This window comes from Erythrolamprus reginae, chromosome 1, assembly GCF_031021105.1.
Source record: "Erythrolamprus reginae isolate rEryReg1 chromosome 1, rEryReg1.hap1, whole genome shotgun sequence".
In the NCBI taxonomy this organism is placed as follows: Eukaryota; Metazoa; Chordata; class Lepidosauria; order Squamata; family Dipsadidae; genus Erythrolamprus; species Erythrolamprus reginae.
In genome coordinates this window covers 407768013-407791700 of record NC_091950.1, presented here as the reverse complement: position 1 = coordinate 407791700, position 23688 = coordinate 407768013, and the positions used below count along the sequence as shown (strand labels likewise).

General features: G+C 42.3%; 1 protein-coding gene across 1 annotated transcript in view; it reads right to left on the bottom strand.

Moving 5' to 3' along the window:
* The window catches only part of AUTS2 (activator of transcription and developmental regulator AUTS2), a 1269011-nt gene that overhangs the window by 731325 nt on the left and 513998 nt on the right, over positions 1-23688 (bottom strand). The window contains exon 3 of the mRNA XM_070730563.1: positions 21906-22007. Coding sequence (XP_070586664.1) covers positions 21906-22007 — 102 coding nt within the window. The remainder of the gene's footprint in view (positions 1-21905; positions 22008-23688) is intronic.

The window sequence follows — 23688 nt, the reverse complement described above, 5'->3', positions numbered from 1 at the left end:
GCCTTTCGTAAGCTCCTTAAAACCCACCTCTGTCGTCAGGCAGGGGGGGAACTGAGATGTTCCTTCCCCTGGGCCTCTACAGTTTATGCATGGTATGTTTGTATGTATGTTTGTTTTATAAATAAGGTTTTTTAGTTGTTTTATTATTGGATTGCTATATATTGTTTTTATTACTGTTGTTACCGCCCCGAGTCCACGGAGAGGGGCGGCATATAAATCCAATAAATATTAATAATAATAATAATAATAATAATAATAATAATAATAATAATAATAACAATAATAATCCATCTATCTATCTATCTATCTATCTATCTATCTATCTATCTATCTATCTATCATCCACCTATCTAATCTCATCTATTCTATCTCTAACTATCAGGTATCTAGAAAATACTCATCTAATCTAATCTGTCCTGCCTTTTTCCTCTCTTTCTCCACAATTTCTTGGAAGAGGAGTTGCAACTAATCAAATTAACAACACTGGCACAAATTGACTCGACTCTTGTTGAAGACACCTTAATCTGTTTATTTCCTAATTCATTTGGAAGTTTTCTAATGCACAGAAGTGAGTGAAACAAGTGCTTTTATTGGGTTGCCATGCTCTTAAACTTCAGTTAAGGCTCTTATCTCAACCACAGGCAAAGTCAGTGTATCAGACAACCACATGGGGTCACAACTATCATCTTGACTTTTTGAACTCCCTCCCTCTTTCCTTCCAACAATGACTGACACATGTCACCTAGGAGAGTTTATTATACTTGTATAAGAACTTGGATCTGAGAACCGCCAGTTGCTGCACAAAAGTAACTACTGTGTTATGGCCCTGCTGGAATTTTTTCAGGGGTGAAATGCTATCGGGCATACTGGTAGTGACGGTCACTGATGGTTCAGAGAACCAGTAGCAGTGGCAGCGCAAGGCTCTGCCCACCCGCCCAGACACCACCACTTTCTTTTTTTTAATTCTCTGTGCATGCGCAAAGCATTCTGCACATGCTCAGAGGGTGAAAAAATGTGTGCACAAGTGGAGCGGGTGTGAAAAGGACTATGCGAGCGAAGCCAGTAGGAAAGGTAAGCCCCGAGTCTTCGGAGAGGGGCGGCATACAAATCCAAATAATATAAATAAATATATATATAAATAGATTTCACCACTGAATTGTTTTCTGATGGTGATGAGGGGCATTTAGGGATTATAGTCCTGGAGGGGTTGTTTAGAAGCTAATCTTCAAATGAAGTGAGCAGTGTGGTCGGGCAGTGGGAAAAGCAAGTGGGATGCTTGGCTGCATAGCTAGAGGTATAATAAGCAGGAAGAGGGAGATTATGATCCCGCTATATAGAGTGCTGGTGAGACCACATTTGGAATACTGCGTTCAGTTCTGGAGACCTCACCTACAAAAAGATATTGACAAAATTGAACGGTTCCAAAAACAGGCTACAAGAATGGTGGAAGGTCTTAAGCATAAAACGTATCAGGAAAGACTTAATGAACTCAATCTGTATAGTCTGGAGGACAGAAGGAAAAGGAGGGACATGATTGAAACATTTAAATATGTTAAAGGGTTAAATAAAGTTCAGGAGGGAAGTGTTTTTAATAGGGAAGTGAACACAAGAACAAGGGGACATAATCTGAAGTTAGTTGGGGGAAAGATCAAAAGCAACGTGAGAAAATATTATTTTACTGAAAGAGTAGTAGATCCTTGGAACAAACTTCCAGCAGACATGGTTGGTAAATCCACAGTAACTGAATTTAAACATGCCTGGGATAAACATATATCCATTGTAAGATAAAATAGTATAAGGGCAGACTAGATGGACTATGAGGTCTTTTCCTGCCGTCAGTCTTCTATGTTTCTATGTTTCTAAGTCCTTTATCCAGCTTCCCCAAAGTCTCTTACTATTTATCTATCTCCCATCCTTCTCTTTTCTCCCATCTTTTTTAAAGAGTGAAGGATTTCCCCCCGATACTCAGGGTCTTGATATTATTTTTTCTCACAATTATCATTGGAGATTACTACAGGAGGCAAAGCCCAAACATTCAGCTTTCTTCCATAACAGTTTGTAGCAACTGTTAACCAAAATGCGTTTATTAAATCTAATAGGAATTTCATACGTCCATTTTAAGACTTAGGGCTTTTTTTAAATGCAAAATCGATGTACAGTGATACCTCTACTTTCAATTTAATTTGTTCCATGACCGGGTTCTTAAGTAGAAAAGTTCATAAGAAGAAGCAATTTTTCCCATAGGAATCAATGTAAAAGCAAATAATGCATGTGATTGGAGAAACCACAGGGAGGGTGGAGACCCTGTTTCCTCCCAGGAGATTCCTAGAGAGGCTCCATGGAGGTTCTCACTGACTTTTCCGGCCCTGTTTCCTCCCTGAGAGAGATGGGGGGGGGGGTAGACCCTCTTGAGAGTTTCGGAAGCTCAGGTTCGTAAGTGGAAAATGGTTCGTGAGAAGAGGCAAAAAAATCTTGAATACCCGGTTCGTATCTAGAAAAGTTAATAAGTATTCGTAGGTAGAGGTACCACTGTAGTTGAGAATCACATGTCCATCACAGGAACATTTTCCCAGGTTTTCCAAAGACTGGCCTTTCAGCAAAATACAGCTAGTCCACAACCTGCAACTAGTTGTTTTTGGCAGAGCTGGGTTCCTCTAAAAGAAATTGTTCTGAGACTCGGCAATCCTTCTGGATCTATGGTTCCTGCTGGTTGAGACTGTGGCCAAAGAAGTGTGTATACCAATCACCAACTATCTTTTAGAATGCAGAATTGCAGGCTACTTCTCCTGACTGCCGACTGCCAGCAGTTCAAGTCTCACTGGCTCAATGTAGACTCAGGCTTCCATCCTTCCAAGATCAGTAAAACAGGGATCCAAATTTTGAGGAGCAATATGATGATTCTGTATACTGCTTAGAGAGGGCTGTAAAGCACTGTAAAGCAGTATATAAGTGTCATTGCGACTATTTGGGCAGGTGTGATTAGACACACAAGGAATTTATCTCCAGTGCAGAAGCTCTTGGTATACATGCAAAGCAACAGAATAAAGATAATACTACTGTATTGTTATTGTTTTTATCAACCCTATGAATATTATTGATATTGTTCTTCACCTGCAGATAGAATCTTGCCATACTAAAGCAACTAGCTGCCTAACTATAGATATACTCTGAATTAATAGGGAGTGGCCATCTTAACTCTCTTCCTGCCTATAAATTTTCCAAACTCCATTGGAAACCTCCCTTCCCTCCAGGCACTCTAGACTACATTCCACTACAGCTACATTTGGAAAATTGTTCTGTTCTAATTTCATGATAAATAATTTAATTACTGGCACCTGAAGCTACTGGATGTCTTTTTACATTATTTTTAGACTGTACACTCTCCAGGATCTTAAGACTGTCAGTATAGATAGCTTTAAAATACATGAAGGCATGCCCATATCCAATATCTTGTCATTCCAAGTGCAATCTGATACAAGCTTTTTAAAAATTCAACTGAAAGTATTAATTTAAGAGGGTAGCTTGGGGCTAGACTATTTCCCTTTATATTTTCCACCCACAGACAGATGTCATCTAAATTCCTTCTTCAGCTGGTCTTACGTAGTCAAGAGAAGAAGAGGAAAAAGTGGAGGAGGGGAAGAAGAAGGAGGGAGAAGGAGGAGAGGAAGAGGAGGAGGAGGAGGAAGAGAGGAAAAGGAAAAGAAGGAAAAAGAGGAGGGGGGAGGAGGAGGAGATTAAAGAGTGGAATGGGGAAGAGGTGAAGCTCCAGGAGAAATGCATGAAAATGCAACTAATTCAGAGGAAAAGGGAAGACAAAACTTGGTGGAATTGAGTTCCTTGATTAAGGAGGAAGAGAAGAGGGATAACAATAACAACAGCAATAGCAATAGCAATAGCAATAACAAGAGGAGGAGGAGGAGGAGGAAGAAGAAGAAGAAGAAGAAGAAGAAGAAGAAGAAGAAGAAGAAGAAGAAGAAGAAGAAGAAGAAGAAGAAGAAGAAGAAGAAGTTTCTTTGGGTGCTGAAAGAGCACGGGCATGCGCTATCGCGCATGCGCAGGTGCCCACACCCATAATTCAATGCCTGGGGAGGGCGAAAACAGCTTCTCTCACCTCTCGGAGGCCCTCTGGAGGCTGAAAATGGCCTGTTTCCCAATTTCTGGTGGGCCCAGTAGGCTCATGTTTTGCCCTCTCCAGGCTCTAAAGGCTTCCCCGGAGCTAGGGAAGGGTAAAAACACCCTCCCCATCCCCCCGGAGGCTCTATGGAAGCCAAAAAACCCCCTCCCAGAACCTCTGTGTGAGCCAAAAATCAGCTTGCTGGCACACACATGCACGTTGGAGCTGAGCTAGGGCAACAGCTTGTGTGCCATCAGATATGGCTCTGTAGGCCATAGGTTCTCCATCACTGGACTAGGGGCTTTATTGCTTTTACTACTTTTCCATGGGGTGCAACTATAGGATCATTTGCTCCAAAGAGGGCAGGTGGTGAAAATTTAGACAAGACAAAAGAGTCAAATATGCATCCACGCCGTTGAAATGCTGCTTTGGTTATTTTAATAGTTCTGCAGATGGTGTTGCTTTCCAGTCATTCCTTCTGCTCCGTAGCTGCTTTCATCAAGTGGGATATTCTCCAACTCCTCTTTTAAATATTTGCATTGTATCAGCGTATGCACACATATGGAAAGAAACTCATGCTCACACACACACACTCGCATACATGCATTCATGCATTCATGACTAATTTGATTTAAGTGATGGCATATCTGTTCATGGGTGGTCTGAAACTACAAAGAGTAAACAAATAACATCTGGGTGAGTTCTTTAATAAGACATGTCTTCAAAGAAGTGTGAAGAGAGCTTCTATCCTTCCACCAAAAACAAAGATCCAGACGTAATTCAGTACTGAATTCATAATTTATTACATTTCCATTGCAACACACTTTATCGGTAATTATTTAGCTTAATCCAGCTTGAACCATAAACAAATCTTGCACATCCTGGATCATCACTGGTTTGTTTATGATGGTTATTATTTATCTATCTATCTATCTATCTATCTATCTATCTATCTATCTATCTATCTATCAAGTGGCAGTTCAATCTTCTCTTAAAAATGTCCAGAGTGTTGGAGTTCACAACATCCACTGGTAGGCTGTTCCATTGGTTGATCACTCTGACCGTCAGGAAGTTACTCTTTATCTCCATGTTGAATCTCTCCTTAGTCAGCTTCCAGCCATTGTTCCTTGTCCGGCCCTCTGGTGCCCTGAAGAATAAAGTGATTCCCTCCTCTCTGTGACATCCCCTCATATACTTGTAGACTACTATCATGTCCGCTCTGCCCCGCCTTTTCTCCAGGCTATCCATGCCCAGTTCCCTCAGTCCCTCTTTGTAAGTCTTGGTTTCCAGTCCCTTAATCATCTTGGTTGCTCTTTTTTGCACCTTCTCCAGAGTTTCAATGTCTCTTTTGAAGTGTCGTGACCAGAACTGAATACAGTGCTCCAGGTGTGGTCGGACCAGGGCGTAGTAGAGTGGTATTATATGTCAACCATTCCCAGTTTTAGGTGATTAACCATGTAAAAAAATATAATAACCCTCAAACCAAATTAGTAACCACTGTAGATTCTTAAGCAGCAATATTATCTCACTATTCTCTCTCTCTGTCTGTCTCTCTTTCTTTCTCTTTCTCTCCCCATCCATCCATCCATCCAATTTAGAATCCTCACAGAGGGGTGTGCAATACATTCATTGCAATACACACATTGTAGTTCCAGTGTTTTGCAATGACAACTCCAACTAAGGCATCTTCCGTAAGTTGAAACACGGAAGTAACTCAACCATGAATGACTGTGAGCAAGTCTGACAGTGCACAGTTCACAATTAACACAAAAGTTGTAATAGCACAAAAGCTCTTTTATTCACATCTATAACCTACTTTTGAAACAGGAATTTGAAGTTATATCATAAGGTCTCAAGCTGAATGGTGGGATTCAGTGATGGATTGATTGATTGATTGATTGATTGATTGATTGGTTGGTTGGTTGGTTTATTTTATTATTAGAATTGAAAGGGACCTTGCAGGTCATCAAGTCCAACCCCCTCCTCAAGCAGGAAACCCTAATCCACCCCAACCAGATGGCAGTCCAATTTTCTTTTGAATGTGTCAAATGATGGGGCGTTCATAACCTCTGCTGGCAGGCTGTTCCACTGGTTAATCGCTCTCACCATCAGAAAGTTCTTCCTTATTTCCAGGTTGAATCTCTCCTTGGTCAGTTTCCATCTGTTGCTCCAGGTCTGGCCCTCTGGTGCCCTGGAAAATAGTGTGACCGCCTCCTCTTTGTGGCAACCCCTCAAATATCTGTATACTGCTATCATGTCCCCTCTGGCCCTCCTTTTTGCTAAACTATCCATGCCCAGTTCCAGCAACCTCTCTTTGAATGTCTTGGTTTCCAGTCCCTTTATCATTTTAGTTGCTCTTTTTTGTACGTTCTCTAGAGTTTCAATGTCCTTTTTGTAGTCCGATGACCAAAATTGAATGCAGTACTTTAGGTGTGCTCTGACCAGGGCATTATAGAGCGGTATTAACACCTCCTTAGTCTTGGAGTGTATTAAAGGGTTAAATAAGGTCCAAGAGGGAAGTGTTTTTAATAGGAAAGTGAACACAAGAACAAGGGGACACAATCTGAAGTTAGTTGGGGGAAAGATCAAAAGCAACATGAGAAAATGTTATTTTACTGAAAGAGTAGTAGATCCTTGGAACAAACTTCCAGCAGACGTGGTAGATAAATCCACAGTAACTGAATTTAAACATGCCTGGGATAAACATATATCCATCCTAAGATAAAATACAGAAAATAGTATAAGGGCAGACTAGATGGACCATGAGGTCTTTTTCTGCCGTCAAACTTCTATGTTTCTATGTTTCTATCCCTCTGTTTATGCAGTTTAAGATTGTGTTGGCTTTTTTAGCCCCCACTGCACATTGCTGGTTCAAATTTAGTTGGTTATCCACCAAAACTTCAAGATCTCTCTCACAGTCGCTGCTGTTAAGTGTAGTTTTTCCCAATTTGTATGTGTGTCTTAGGTTTTTCTTATTTAGGTGTAAGATTTTGCTTTTTTCAACATTATATTTCATTTTGTTAATTTGAGCCCACAGTACTAATCTATCTAGATCTTTCTGAATTTTGTATTTCTGTATTCTTTTTCCTCAAATCCTTAGGCCCACCACACCAAACCCTTTTTATTTTGAAGAATGAAACTCTGTTCTTCAGCATCCAGATCTTGAGAGCTTCTAACCACTGGATCAGTACTTTGATACACTTCCTGTCCAACCCAGAATGCATATTAATGATACCAAACCCTTTGTTTTTCTTTTTAATTATTTTTATTGTTTTCTTAAGTACATATATCACAAGTTGTTTGTTCCATAAACAGATCTTATCCAACTTTTTTACCTGTTACAATCGTTCTTAGTTAAATTAGATCTTAAAAATAACTTTATCTTAATACTGTACTATGCAATAATAAGCGTCATAAAAGCATTTGAAAGGTATTTGTTGTTTACAATTTGTACTGCAATTTTGTATCCTGTTATGTAAGAAATTTTTTCTGAATCCATTCGTGCCAATTACACCACATGCTTTTAAATTCGTTAATTCTATTTCCCTTAAGTAAGTTTGTCATTTCATCCATCTCTGCGCATGAATATATCTTATAAATTATTAGATTTACATTGGGGATCTGTTCACTTCTCCATGTTTGCGCTATTGCAATTCTAGTCGCTGTGTTTATATGTGTCAGTAGGAAGTACCAAACCCTTTGTTAACGGATAGTCTCCTCCACCAGTTGAATGTTAAAGTGAACTGCAGACAGGGCAGAGTCCTGAAGCCCTCGACAAAGTAGAGGTCTCCTGGAAGTTCTCTCCTCATTGCTACTGACTAGAACTGACTCTTCAGTAGGAGGAAAATAATTGCAAGATATTTTTCTCCTGCTATCATGTTTTGAGTAACAAAACAGTGTGATCTTCTGACTACGAACATCCAATTCCAGTCCACTTCAATTCACTGATGTCTAACATGTCAATGTGCAGCGATGTCATCTGTCATCGTGTTGAACGTTCCTATCTTCAAGCTTGTTATATTCTATCCTCCTGCTGTTACTCAGTCTTTGACGGTTCAGGTTGTCTTTTCCTGAATGGCATCTTCAGCAACTAGACATCCCAAAGGCTTTAATCAAGCCACGTCATAAACAACATTATTTCTCTGAAAGATTCCAAGCTCTTTGCCAGTAGCATCTCGAATGACACCCAACTGGAGGGGACCATCTTATGACACTACATTATCAACCACTGAATCCTGTAAGTCCTTGTAGTCTTCTTGGTACAATACAGGAATGCTTTGCCATTGGTTTCTCCTGCTCAGTATGAAATGAGGCTTTGCCACTTTCATCGAAAGTAATTATCTATCTTCAGCACTCTTCCTACATCACTGCTGCCTAATATAGGTGCCTAATTTCAGGACCTGCTGCTATTAAATTACTAGTATTATAAACCTGTTAACATATACTCCTGGTGTTACTAATAAAGGAGAATATTTGTAGCTCAGGGATGACATGAAGGGGTCCTTGGTGCTCTATGAGCTTGCTTGTTTTTTTGCAAGCAATATACCGTATATAAAATCCAGGTCAATCTCCAACTGAGTGTTTTAGGATTTGCTGATCAATTGGTTCTTTTTAATCTGCCTCACCCTACCCCACCCATACAATTCAGGTTAAATATTCAGGCCTGTTAAATGTTCCTGACTGAATCTCCTCTTTTATTCTCTAAATATCTCTTCTAAAAATGCAGTATTCAAGATTATTATTAATAGTAATAATAACAACAACAACAGAGCGGGAAGGGACCATGGGGGTCTTCTAGTCCAACCCCTGCTTAGGCAGGAAACCCTACACTACTTCAGACAAAAGTTCATCCAACATCTGCTTAACAACTTGCAGTGTTGGGGCATTCACAACTTCTGGAGGCAAGCTGTTCCACTGATTAACTATTCTAACTGTCAGGAAATTTCTCCTTAGTTCTAAGTTACTTCTCTCCTTGATTAGTTTCCATCCATCGCTTCTTGTGCTACCCTTAGGTGCTTTGGAGATAGGTTCACTCCTTCTTTTTGGCAACCCCTGAGATATTGAGAAGATAATAGCACTCTACTCTGCTTAGATGAGGTGTGTCCAACCCACAGCCCACAGGCTGCATTCTAGTAATAGCTAGTAATACTATATAGATTTATACATTAACTATATCAGGGGTCGGCCACCTTAAACACTCTAAGGGTCACAATGATCCTAACCGGAAGCCTCTCCCATTCAATTCTGGAGCTGACAGAAGTCTGGTTTCCCCACCATAGAGTCTCCTCCTAGATTGGTGTCCTTTTTCCTCTACCAGTCCATTCAATTGTGGAGCTGACTGCAAAATTTGCCCCTTGCCATAGAGTCTCTTCGTGGCATGCCCTGCTTCCTCCCGCTCCCCCCGCAACCGGAAACTCCTTTCAAAATTGTGGAGCTGACCAGAAGTCTGGCTTCCCCACCATAGAGTCTCCTCCTAGATTGGTGTCCTTTTTCCTCTACCAGTCCATTCAATTGTGGAGCTGACTGGAAAATTTGTCCCTTGCCATAGAGTCTCCTCACGGCATGCCCTGCTTCCTTCCGCCCCCCCCCCCCCCCCTGCAACCGGAAACTCCTTTCAAAATTGTGGTGCCGACCAATGACAGGACGCCACAGCAAAGGGATGAAAAGAGCCACATGTGGCTGCAGAGCTGCAAGTTGCTGACCCCTGGACTATATTATACTTTATATATGCCCCAAGACAATTCCACTTCACTTGTGAGGATGAATTACTAATTTTCCAGGGCTATACGCACAGTGAAAGGCTGCAATTTTTTTTACTAACACACTGTGGGTGTGGCTTATTTTGTGGGTGTGGCTTGCTGTCCATGTGAACAGGTGGAAATGGCTTGACAATCACATGAGATGGGGGTGACTTAAAGGTCATGTGACTGGCGGCCAACTTGACCTCACTCATGTCAAGGTGGTGTAATTTTGGCATCACAGATCCAGTTCTGTCTGTGCCGGTCCGTGCTCGCTGCCATATTTTTTCCTGAATTTTCAGCTGATTTCCCTGTTTTTGGGTGGCTTCTCCACATTCTGGGCTTTAAAAAAAGCATTCCCACCCATTGCTGGTTTAAAATATTATAAATCAGTACACCCTCATTTGGTGGAGGGATAGAATGAATGACGTTGGGGGGAGGGAGTACCTATTTAGATTTAGATTTAATTGGATTTGTACGCCGCCCCTCTCCGAGGACTCGGGGAGACTCACAGCATATACAGAAAACAAAAAACAGTAATAAACAATCCAATTAATAATATATTAAAACAATCCTTAAAATTCTGATTTTAAAAAAGACTATCGTTCACAATTGATTTGACAATGATATTAAAAAACATTCATTGGTCAGGGGGGATGATCTAAAAAATAACCCCAGGCCTGGCGGCAAAAATGAGTTTTTAAACTCTTTCAGAAGGCAAGGTGGATGGGGGCAGTGCGAATCTCCAGGGGGAGCTGATTCCAGAGGGCCAGGCCCCCCACAGAGAAGGCTCTTCCCCTAGGCCCCGCCAGCTGGCAATGTTTGATTGACAGGACCCTAAGAAGACCAACTCTGTGGGACCTCACTGGACACTGGGATTCTGGTCCTATGCCATGCAAGGCTTTATAGGTCATAACCAACACTTTGAATTGTGTCTAGAAAGGGATCGGTAACCAAAGCAGTCCGCGTAGTGATGACGAGATATGGGTATGAAACAAGATCGCCTTAAACAAGATCTAAGTATTGCCCACAAGATCATATGTTGCAACGTCCTGCCTGTCAGTGACTACTTCAGCTTCAACCACAACAACACAAGAGCACACAACAGATTTAAACTTAATATTAACCGCTCCAAACTTGACTGTAAAAAAAATATGACTTCAGTAACCGAGTTGTTGAAGCGTGGAACTCATTACCGGACTCCATAGTATCATCCCCAAACCCCCAAAACTTTACCCTTACATTATCTACGGTTGACCTATCCAGATTCCTAAGAGGTCAGTAAGGGGCGAGTACAAGTGCACTACAGTGCCTTCTGTCCCCTGTCCTATTGCTCTCCTATATCTCCTATTCCTTTCTTCTGTTCCTATATCTCTTCTTCTATTCATTCATTGATATGTTCTATTACTATACCTTCGGTTTTCTATTATTTCTTAGATATATTTTACTATGAGTATCTCCTCTATAACCTTCATCATGTGTTTTACTATGTGTATATAGATATATACCCACTAAAACCCTCATTGTGTATTGGACTAAATGAATGAATGAATGAATGAATGAATGAATGAATGAATGAATGAATGAATGAATGAATGAATGTCTTGGAAGGCCCAATAACGCTCGTGTGGCTGCATTGTGGACAATCTGAAGTTTCTGAACACTCTTCAAAGGTAGTCCCATGTAGAGAGCATTGCAGTAGTCGAACCTCGAGGTGATAAGGGCATGAGTGACTGTGAGCAGAGACTCCCTGTCCAAATAGGGCTGCAATTGGTGCACCAGGCGGACCCGGGCAAACACACCACTATCACTATACACTATTTTTGTGTAATGTGTATCTGTTTTTATTATATTACTATAAAAATTAATAAAATTTATTATTAAAAAAACCCACAGAAAATCCCCAAAGAAGAGAATAGTAAATCAGAAGACACTTATGTATTGTTGTTAGGAAAACTACCATGCCAAAAACAAGGTCTCTATCGGGGTTTAACGATATGGAGCCCTACAGTGAAGCATCTTTTAGCCAACTTCCACACAGGAACTTGGATTGCTTTGTGATTCTCTCAACAATCATTTCACTTCAGTTCCCTGATGCGAGATACCTGTTCAGTCCGTGCAACCTGCTGCTTTAGAAATGAGAGTGAAGAGTGTCAAAAAGATTTTAAAAGAGGGATGTATCAGAGGCAGAACATGAATCCTGCCCACAGTATATAGTCTGCAAGAAATTATCCCTAAGTGGGACAGCAAATGGAAATTCACCTCCATGCTGATCTTAGCTCTTGGAAATACCCTGCTGGAAGCTAAGAAGCTAAGAAATACTATAAAAGGCAATTGCCTTCCCTGTAAAGAAAGACAACATCTTCTAAAACTTAATGTGACATTTAGGTTCATTGTTGGTCATTAGATTTATAGGACACTTTCCTTGCCAATGCTCAGGATAGGACATCAGCCAGGCTCAGAAAGACTTGATAACCTCACAGCATCCCAGGGACTCCTGTTACTCCATAGGTATCCACAGAGCATGTCAAAACTCTAGACCAGTGATGGCGAACCTATGGCATGGGTGGCCACAGGGGGCACGCGGAGCCATATCTGCTAGCATAAGAACATAAGAATATAAGAAGAGCCATGCTGAATCAGGTCAAAGCCCATCGAGTCTAGCATTCTGTGTCACACAGTGGCCCCCCAATTGTCCTTGGGGATCTTGAGCAGAAAGAGAAGGCAAGACCCTCCCTTTCCCTTGACCCCCAACAAATGGTACTCAAGGGAATCCCGCCTGCCTCAACCAACATAGAGGCGGCAATTGGACATCCGTTTCAATGACCACCGATACACTTGGCATCCATGAATCTGTCTAATCCTGTCTTGAAGGTATCCAGGCTGACAGCTGTCATGACCTCTTCTGGAAGTGAATTCCATAAATCAATGACCCTCTGGGTAAAGAAATATTTCCCTTTATTTGTCCTCACTTTCTTATCCATGAGCTTTAGGGGGTGCCCCCTCGTCCTAGTATTGTGTGATAGAGAAAAGAATGTTTCTCTATCCACCTTTTCTATCCCATGCATGATTTTATACACTTCGATCAAGTCACCCCTTAAACGCCGTCTTTCAAGGTTGAAGAGAACAAGGCGTTGAAACCTGGTATCATAAGGTAGGTGCTCCATTTCCTTTATCATAGCATGTGAGACGTTGCCATAGGTCAGCTCCAACATGCATCTTTGTGCCGGCCAGCTGATTTTTGTCTTACACAGAGACTCTAGGGTGGCATTTTTGTTTACATGGGAGCCTCTGGGTGGATGGGGAGGGCATTTTTAACTTCCCCCAGCTCCAGGGAAGCCTTTGGAACCTTTGGAGCCTGAGGAGGGTAAAACATGAAACTCCCTGTGTTTGGGTAGCTTGTCCACATTCTGGGTTTTGAAAAAACATTCCCACCCATTGCTGGGTTAAAACCGACTTTTATTTCTTCACCCAAATCACAGCTGATCAGCTCCTCAGCTGTGTTTCAGGCTGAATTTACCTACTGAGCATGCACAGAAGTGAAATTGCATGAGGGGGTGCGCATGAAATGTCACGATGCGCACTGATGGGAACATTGAGTGGAATCCACCCCTGCATGTCTTAGAATGTGATTAAATAATCTACTACTTAATATAATGCCAGCCATATGAGCCTTGGGGGCGCAGTGGTTAGAGTGCAGTACTGCAAGCTGCTTCTGCTGGCTGCTGGTTGTAGTTCACCAGTTCAAATCTCACCAGGCCAGACTCACTTAATAGCCGGGGTGGCGCAGCAGGTAGAGTGCTGTACTGCAAGCCACTGAAGCTGACTGTAGATCTGTAGGTCAGCGGTTCAAATCTCATCACCGGGTCAAGGTGACTCAGCCTTCCATCCTTCCAAGGTGGGTAAAATGAGGACCCAGATTGTGGGGGCAATATGCTGGCTCTGTTAAAAAGTGCTATTGCTAACATGTTGTAAGCCGCCCTGAGTCTAAGGAGAAGGGCGGCATAAAAATTGAATAAATAAATAAAATAAATAAATTACTAGGCACGGTGGCGCAGTGGTTAGAGTGCAGTATTGCAGGCTACTTCTACTAACTGCCAGCTGCCTGCAATTTGGCAGTTCAAATCCCTACCAGGCTCAAGATTGACTCAACCTTCCATCCTTTGTGGAGGGTAAAATGAGGACCCGGATTGTTGGGGGTGATAAGCTGACTCTGTAAACCACTTAGAGAGGGCTGTAAAGCACTGTGAAGCAGTATATGTCTAAATGCTATAGTGCTATATATTTTTTTGTATCCCATTGCAATATCATGTGGCATTTCATTACCTCCAGCAGCCATTTTCCAGTAATCCATTAGCAAATTCCATAATAATTCTGCCTTCTACCACATGAATCCCAGCGGCCAATTAGGTCCCACAGAGTTGGCCTTCTCCGGGTCCCGTCGACAAAATAATGTTGTTTGGCGGGACCCAGGGGAAGAGCCTTCTCTGTGGAGGCCCCGTCCCTCTGGAATCAACTCCCCCTGGAGATTAGAACAGCCCCCACCCTCCTTGTCTTTCGCAAATTACTCAAGACCCACCTTTATCGCCAGGCATGGAGGAACTGAGACACCTCCCCCAGGCTTTTATATTTTATGTTTGGTATACATGTGTTGTATGGTTTTAATTGTTGGGGTTTTATATATACTTTTTTAAAATATTAGATTTGTATTACTATTATATTGTTTTTGTTATTGTTGTGAGCCGCCACGAGTCTTCGGAGAGGGGCGTCATACAAATCTAATAAATTATTATTATTATTATTATTATTATTATTATTATTATTATTATTATTTATTATAATATACTAGCATATTTGAGAATTGATTTGTATCTATAAGTAAAGCCTTTAAAAAGGAGGAGGAGGAGGAGGAGGAGGAGGAGGAGGAGGAGGAGAAAGAGATTTTAAAAAGAAGAGTGGAATGGGGGAAGAGACAAAGCTCCAGGAAAAATGCATGCAAATGCAACTAATTCAGAGGGAAAGGGAAGACAAATCTGGCTGGAACTGAGTTCCTGGATGAAGGAAACAGAAGGAGCAGCCATCTTGCCTCCAAGCAAAGTCTCAAGTGAATGCATTCCACTGCAGGCGAGGTTTTGATGAGACAAACTTGGTGACAGTGCTCCCTGCTTTACATAAGGATGGAGGGGGAGAGAACTGACAGCTCCAACATCTTTGGAGCCCTAGGGCAGTCTTATCCAGAAAGCAGAAAACAAGTTGTCAGTCCCACAAAGGCAACACAAATGGAAATATAGCAAGCGGGAGCTGGAGGTTGGGAGAGAATAAGCAAAGGAAAGGGCCAAGGTAACTCTGTGTGGACTCATCCCCTCAATGCCAAGTGCTGTTGGCTAGTTAATTGGCCTTCGTCTACCACAGGGTAAGGTTGTTGTTTTTTTCCTTGCCTATACATTTATTTCTGAGGAATGCCTCTCATTCCCTTTCACTCTGTCAGCTTCTCTCCGCATGTGCTGCAGGCAGAAGGGTGAATGGTCAGACTCAGAATCAGAACTGAGCTGGAAGGGACCTTGGAGGTCTTCTAGTCCAGCTCCTTGCTCAAGCAGGAGATCGTGTACCATTTCTCAAGATTCGACTACTGTAATGCTCTCTACATGGGGCTACCTCTGAAAAGTGTTCAGAAACTTCAGATCGTGCAGAATGCAGCTGCAAGAGCAATCATGGGCTTCCCCAGCTATGCCCATGTTACTCCAACACTCCACAGTCTGCATTGGTTGCCGATCAATTTCTGGTCACAATTCAAAGTGTTGGTTATGACCTATAAAGCTCTTCATGGCATCGGACCAGATTATCTCCGGGACCGCCTTCTGCCGCACGAATCCCAGCGACCCACAGATTAGGTCCCACAGACTTGGCCTTCTCCGGGTCCCGTCGACTAAACAATGTTGTTTGGCGGGGCCCAGGGGAAGAGCCTGCTCTGTGGCGGCCCCGACCCTGGAACCAGCTCCCCCCTGAGATTAGAACTGCCCCCACTCTCCTCACCTTTCGTAAGCTCCTTAAAACCCACCTCTGCCGTCAGGCATGGGGGAACTGAGATAACTTCCCCAAGCCTATACTGTTTATGTATGGTATGTTGTGTGTATGTTTTCTTAAATTGTGGGGTTTTAGTTTTAATTATTAGATTTGTATTGTACATTGTTTTTTCTATTACACGTCTACGGAGAGGGGCGGAATACAAATTTAATAAATAAATAAATAAATAAATAATAAATTTCAAACAAGTGATTGTACTGTCTCTTCTTGAAAACCTTCCATGATGAAGCACCCATGTCTGAAGGCAAACTGTAGTGACTGCCAGTAAACAAAAGTCTCTTAAAGTCGCCTCTACTAATAAACTATTATCACTCTATGTTTCTCTCCATGTCACACTTGGCACATCTCAGTGTCTCATCATACACTGGTCAAAATAAATAAAGGGAACACTTAAACAACAGAATATAACTCCAAGTAAATCAAACTTCTGTGAAATCAAACTATCCACTTCAGAAGCAACACTGATTGACAATCAATTTCACATGCTGTTGTGCTACTACTACGCCCTGGTCAGACCACATCAGGAGTACTGCATCCAGTTCTGGTCACCACACTTCAAAAGAGACATTGAAACTCTGGAGAAGGTGCAGAAAAGAGCAACCAAAATGATTAGGGGACTAGAAACCAAGATTTACGAAGAGAGATTGCGGAAACTGGGCATGGATAGCCTAGAGAAAAGGAGGGCCAGAGGGGACATGATAGCTGTATACAGTTATATGAGGGGTTGCCACAGAGAGGAGGGGGCCACTGTATTCTCCAGAGCACCAGAGGGCTGGACGAGGAACAACGGCTGGAAGCTGACCAAGGAGAGATTCAACCTAGAAGTAAGGAAGAACTTCCTGATGGTCAGAGCGATCAACCAGTGGAACAATCTGCCTGCAGAAGTTGTGAACTCCGCAACTCTGGACACTTTCAAGAGGAGATTGGACTGCCATTTGGCTGGGGTGCTTTAGGATTCCTACTCAGGCAGGGGGTTGGACTTGATGACCTGCATGGTCCCTTTCAACTCTAACAATCAATCAATCAATCAATCAATAAAATATTCAGTGAGAATATTTCATTCATTCAGATCTAGGATGTGTTATTTGAGTGTCCCCTTTATTTATTTATTTTGAGCAGTACATAATGCTGGTTAAAAGCACAAATGCTATGAAAAACATGGCATTTGCCCATCAGAGAAAATTCCATTGCCTGGGGAAAGCCACTGCCAGAATAGCAGAACTGCGGAGGACGTTCCTATCCTTCTCATTGTAATCACAGTGAGAGGAGAGGGTGTTGAGGTGCTCATGAACTGGGAGAGCCAATGATAACAAGGTTAGCCAATGAATAGGCATAGCAATTGAGTCAGCTAATAGGACCCAACAAGTTCTGAGTCTGTGCAGAGAATTGAAACTGAATAGTTAAAGTTAAGGCTGGGTGTGGCTCAGTTTGTACTCTTCAAATCTGAACTCTATCTATCTATCTATCTATCTATCTATCTATCTATCTATCTATCTATCTATCTATCTATCATCTATCTATCATCTATCATCTATCATCTATCATCTATCTATCATCTATCATCTATGTATGTATGTATCTATCTATCTATCTATCATTTATCTATCTATCTATCTATCTATCTATCTATCTATCTATCTATCATCATCTATCTATCTATCTATCTATCTATCTATCATCATCATCTATCTATCTATCTATCTATCTATCTATCTATCATCTATCTATCTATCTATCTATCTATCTATCTATCTATCTATCTATCTATCTATCTATCTATCATCTATCATCTATCATCTATCTATCATCTATCATCTATGTATGTATGTATGTATGTATGTATGTATGTATGTATGTATCTATCTATCTATCTATCTATCTATCTATCTATCTATCTAATGTTTATAAAGAAGTTACTGAATCAGTCATCTGTGTGTGCTTTTGGTTTTGATTTTTGAGAGGAGAGGGGAGGAGGGGAGGGGAGAGGAGAGGAGCGGAGAGGAGAGGAGAGGAGAGGAGAGGAGAAACTAGCCAGAACACAGAACTCACAGAAGTATGCAATTTTTGCAACCCAGAGAATAAGTCACTTCACCCTCTGCTGTAAGACATGTGTCCTCCTTTCTCTTAATATTCCCAATAATGAGACCAAAACACATTATCTCTTGTGCCCACCCTCCTTACTAAAACAAGCAGCATAGGAAAATGATATCTATGCAAACTATTGTTATAATAAGCACCAAATTTAAAATTGTTAACTCAGAACTAATTTTTCCTTTATTTTTTTAAAAGACAATCTGTACTTCAGCAAGAGGAAAATATAGATTATTTGCTTTAGCTTGGCTAGCAAGATATTCATCTCAACATAAAGGCTTGTTAAGTCTCTCCGTCAATGTTACTAGTGAATTAGAGGTCTTGGGAGTTGGCAGAACAGCAGATTTAAATTTCTGCGATGTTAGCAAAGTAGGCATATGATTATTATTACCAGAAAGATTTCCAGCCGCTCCAACAGATGCCATTGTCCCTTTGTGGGTATGGATTACAAGTATTCATATTTATCCCAAAGCTATCAGTTGTTGTGATTTTAATGCTAGTCTTGCAACTTTGCTTTTCCAAACCTTAACCATTGAGATCATGGCCAAGTCAACATTTACCCAGACCCAGTACTTTTAATGTTCAATTTTGTCTGAAAAGGATCACTGTTTTTTCCAACTTATCACTGGCACCTGCCCTGACATATATTTCTTAAAAGATCTTGGTCTATTTCCATAACTTCATTCTTACAAATGCCAATTGGTGGCATTCTTATTGGCCCCCGGACAGTACTCAATACAGTGATACCTCGTCTTACGAACTCAATTGGTTATGGGAGGAGGTTCGTAAGGTGAAAAGTTCCTAAGCCGAAACAATGTATTAATGCATGCAAGGAAGAAAAAAAAATCACAAAAACGGCTCTCCGCTGAGCGCCACGGCTGGGCACCACGGCTGGGCTGTCACCTTTTGAAACAGCCAGGCGCTTCTCCGCATTCTCCCGAATGCCAAACCCGAAAAGTTCGGCAAAAGTTCAGGTTTGGGTTTGGGTTTGGGAGGCCGCCGAGAAGCGCCGCTGCCTGGCTGTCACCTTTTGAAACAGCTGGGGGGGGGGGCTTCTTGGCGTTCTCCGGAATGCTGAACCCAGAAGTTCGGCAAAAGTTCAGGTTTGGCGTTTGGGTTCAGAAGGCCGCCGAGAAGTGCCACTGCCTGGCTGTCACCTTTGCAGAAGAGCCGTGGAGCTGTCGGCCGGTTGGGAGGCTCAAATGGAGGTGGGGAATCCCAATAGGAAATTCCATGGGCGGAGCTTTGATGTCACAAAGATGTCCTTCCTGGAGTCCACGTTTTGGCCGGCCAGGAAGGACATCTCCGTGATGTCAAAGCTCCGCCCATGGAATTTCCAATTGGGATTACCCACCTCCGTTTGAGCTTCCTGACCGGCCGACAGCTCCACGGCTCTTCTGCAAAGGTGACAGATGGAGGCGGCACTTCTTGGTGGCCTACTGAACGCGAACCCGAATGTTTGCCGAACTTCCAGGTTCGGCGTTCGCGGTGGCGGGTTAATAAGGTGAAATAAGTTCATAAGAAGAGGCAGAAAAATCCCAAATCCCGGGTTTGTACCTCAAAAAGTTTGTAAGGGGAGGAGTTCATATCATGAGGTACTACTGTACTCTTAAACAATTGCTAGAATTAAGAGGACATAGTTGCTTTGCTCTCTAGGAAATATTTGTGTTTTGTTAACAATTTGTGATGAACATGTTATGAAAAAGAGGAGAACGTTCCCACTGGGTCACAAAAATTCCTGTATCCAACATACAGTGATACCTTGGTACTGAACTGCTTTGAAACCATTCAATTTGGTACTCAATGCAATTTGCTGGGAAAATTCTGTTCTGGTGTTCATTATTTGTTGATAGGCAACACACAAGCTTTAATTTGTCGATGTAAGAATCTGTAGTTCTTATAGGAAAAATTAGTTTGGTGCTCTCTCTTTTTTGCTTCTCATTGCACCTCTTGGACGCGATTAATAATAAGTACTGAGGTACCACTGCACTTCATCCTGTTCTCATCAAAGCAATATTGTCTCACCAAGAAGTGACACCAGTATTGTTCCTCTATTAATGGTAGGTTGCATTACATCCAACATCTAGTTCTCATGGCTGATAAACATTAATTGATTGCCTCCTCCCAAATGAATATACACATTGTCCTCAACTTAAAACCAACTGGGACCGGAAAATTTGTTGTTAAGTGGTGGTGATTTAAGCAAAGAATCATGTGACGACAACTTATGACCTTTCCTGCTTCCTGGGAGCTTCCCCACTGCCTTTGCTTGTCAGAAACTGCCTGGGAAGATCACAAATGGCAGCTACATGATTGCAGGATGTTGCAATTGTTGTGAATATGAGTTGGCTGCCCTACTCACAAATTGTGATCACATGACCCCAGGGACACTGTGCCAAGTTACATTTGAAGACCGGTCAAGTCACTTTTTTCTGCACCATTGGAATTTATAATGGTCACTAAATGAATGATCGAAAGTTGGGGACCATCTGTATCTCATTTACTTTTGGAGAGTCCCATCTAGGTGATTACAGAAAAATGATGGTGATGGTGATGGTGATGGTGATGACGACAACAACAACAACAACAACAACAACAACGGGGTTGGAAGGGGCCTTGGAGGTCTTCTAGTCCAGTGGTCCCCAACGTTTTTTCCACCAGGGACCAGTTTCAGCAAGACAATTTTTTTATGGCCCAGTGGGGGTGGAAAGGGGCGTGGTTGGGGGCGGGATTAAGCATCGGGGTGCTGGTCCTCCCCGCCCCTTTCCCGCCATCGTCCTGTGGCTGGCAGAACCTGCCTCCCAAGCCCTCTTGCCCAGCGGAAGCTAAGCGCTGGAGAGAGGGGGTCAGGCTGCCCCTCCTGCCTCCCCCCAGCCAAAAACGCAAAAGCGCCCCGTGGCAGAAGCCAAAAGAGGCTTGAGCCTCTCGGTCCTTCCCGCCCCTCTGTCCCATCCATCGTCCTGTGGCCGGCAGAACCTGCCTCCCGAGGCCTCTTGCCCGGCGGGAGGCGAAGCACTGGAGGGAGGGGGTGGCGGCATGAGGGCCGGCAGCTGCTGACTCCACGGACCGGTGCAACATGCCCCGCGGCCCGGTACTGGTCCGCGGCCCGATGGTTGGGGACCCCTGTTCTAGTCCAACCCCCTGTTTAGGCAGGAAACTCTACACTACTTCAGACAGATGGTTATCCAACATCTTCTTAAAAACCACCAGTGTTGGGGCATTCACAACTTCTGGAGGCAAGCCGTTCCACTGATTAATTGTTCTGACTGTCAGAAAATTTCTCCTTAGTTCTAAGTTACCTCTCTCTTTGTTTAATTTCCACACATTGCTTCTTGTTCTACCCTCTGGTGCTTTGGAGAATAAGTTGACTCCCTCTTCTTTGTGGAAACCCCTGAGATATTGGAACACTGCTATCATGTCTCCCCTGGTCCTTCTTTTCATTAAACTGTCCAGTTCCTTTAACCATTCTTCATATGTTTTTGCCTCTAGTCTTCCTGAATATTTCAATTCATCATTCCTGTCAATCAACATCTTACAATGTTCCCTTTAAGGTGGGGTTCTCCAATCTTGGCAACTCCAAGACTTGTGAACTTCAACTCCCAGCTGGCTGAGGATTTCTGGGAGTTGCAGTCCACAAGTCTTAAAGTTGCCAAGGTTGGAGACCCTTGCTTTAAAGCATCATAATTTGGGGAAATTAGCAATATGCTAAACTTACTGATTTGCAAAAAATATCCAGGAAATAACTCTGAGGTTGAGTCATTAGTGCCTGGAGCAAAAACAGATGTCTTTGTCTCAAAGATTTCTTTTTTCCCCTCAGACCATTTTAAGTGTCCATGTAAGAAGTATCTAAAGCAGTACCCTCCAAAAATCACACTTACATCGCTGAGTCTCTCTCTCGAGCTGCTCCGATGAAAGCCTTTCGATTCTCCGCTTGCACTTTCACTGTCACTGTCTCGGCAACTGTTTTGGCCTGGATTAAGCTGCAGAACAAAAGTAAGAAATGAAGGTTTACACAATCTGTCCAAGATACTTGGAGGCATCCATTCTAGCCTGGATCTAAAGCACAACGGTCATTCTATCAAACTGTCTCTTGGTTTGGACCCAGTAATTTTGTTGCCTAAGCCAAAAGGCGAACTATTGATTGATTGATTGATTGATTGATTGATTGATTGATTGATTGATTTTGTCCATTCCGCAGTGAGGATTATAATGGATATACACATAGTAAAATACATAATGAAGATTATAGAGGATATACTCATAGAAAAATATATCTAAGAAAGAATAGAAGAGAAGAGAAGGAATAAAATATATCAATGAAAGAATAGAAGAGATATAGGAAAAGAAATAGCATCCATTCAAAGACGTTCATTGAAACTTTTTTTCAACTTTAATAATGATAAACTATTATCCAGCAATTTAAGCATAATTTGGGGGTGAAGGGACAGCGATGGGCCGCTCGACTTATCTCCTACTGGTGTGCCCCCCGAGGCCGGCACAGGCACACCCAATGGGTGCCCCTGTGCAAGATTTGGCTTCTGTGCATGTGCAGTATGCATAATCTCATGTGAGGACGCATGAAAGAATGAGATTTGGGGAATTTTTGCCGATATTTTTGCTTCCGCGCATTCGTAGAAGCAAAAATGTCAGCAAAAATTGCAAAAATCTCGCTCACACAAACATTCTCACAAGGGATTTCACTTGCTTTGCAAGTTCAAAAGGCAATTGCCATGCAGTGGTGTGCAGCTGCACAGGCATCCCAGAATTTCTTACCAGGATGCAACACCCAAGTGCACCAGCTGATATCCACCAATGTGTAGGGAAAATTAAGTGGCCAACTCAAATCTATCCAAACTGTCCGAGATACCTGTCATTCCAAAACTATTTGCACTTTTCAGATGACCATTCAAGTGGCCTCAGCATCTCTCAGTGGGAGTTCTAATGACCAGATGACTGCAAGGAATATTTGTTTGTTTGTTTGTTTGTTTGTTTGATTGATTGATTGATTTTTATGCCGCCCTTCTCCTTAGACTGGCTGGTGGCTTACAACATTTTAGCAATAGCACCAGCATATTGCCCCCAAAATCCAGGTCCTCATTTTACCCACCTCGGAAGGATGGAAGGGTCCAATATAAATAGCAATACCACTTAGACTTGTATTCTGCTTTACAATGCTTTACCACCTTCTCGAAGTGGTTTAAAGAGAAAGCCTTAGTGCCCCCACCAATCTAGCTCCTTATTTTACCCACCTCGGAAGGATGGAAGACTGAGTCAACCCTGAGCCTGGTAAGAGGTAAACTGCCAAATTGCAGGCAGACGGCAGTCAGCAGAAGTAGCCTGCAGTACTGCTCTCTAACCACTGTGCCGCTGTGGCTCATGGTCCTTCCATTCTCCACTGAAGAAGCTTTTGGATGAGGAGCAAAATGTCTTCAAGGAAAACAACAACAACAAAGAAAGTCCAGTTGCCTTTTGAAAAAGCACCTTTGGGACAACCAAGGCTTGGATGACTGAGAATCCCCACAATTCTATGGCTCTCCTGCTCCCTGATAGACCAGCTCTGGACTTGAGCAAGTGGAACTAAATTCTTTTTTTATTATTAATTGTATGTAATGTAGTTTACAAGAATAACCTGGACCGGGAGTCACTGCTCACAGTCACTCA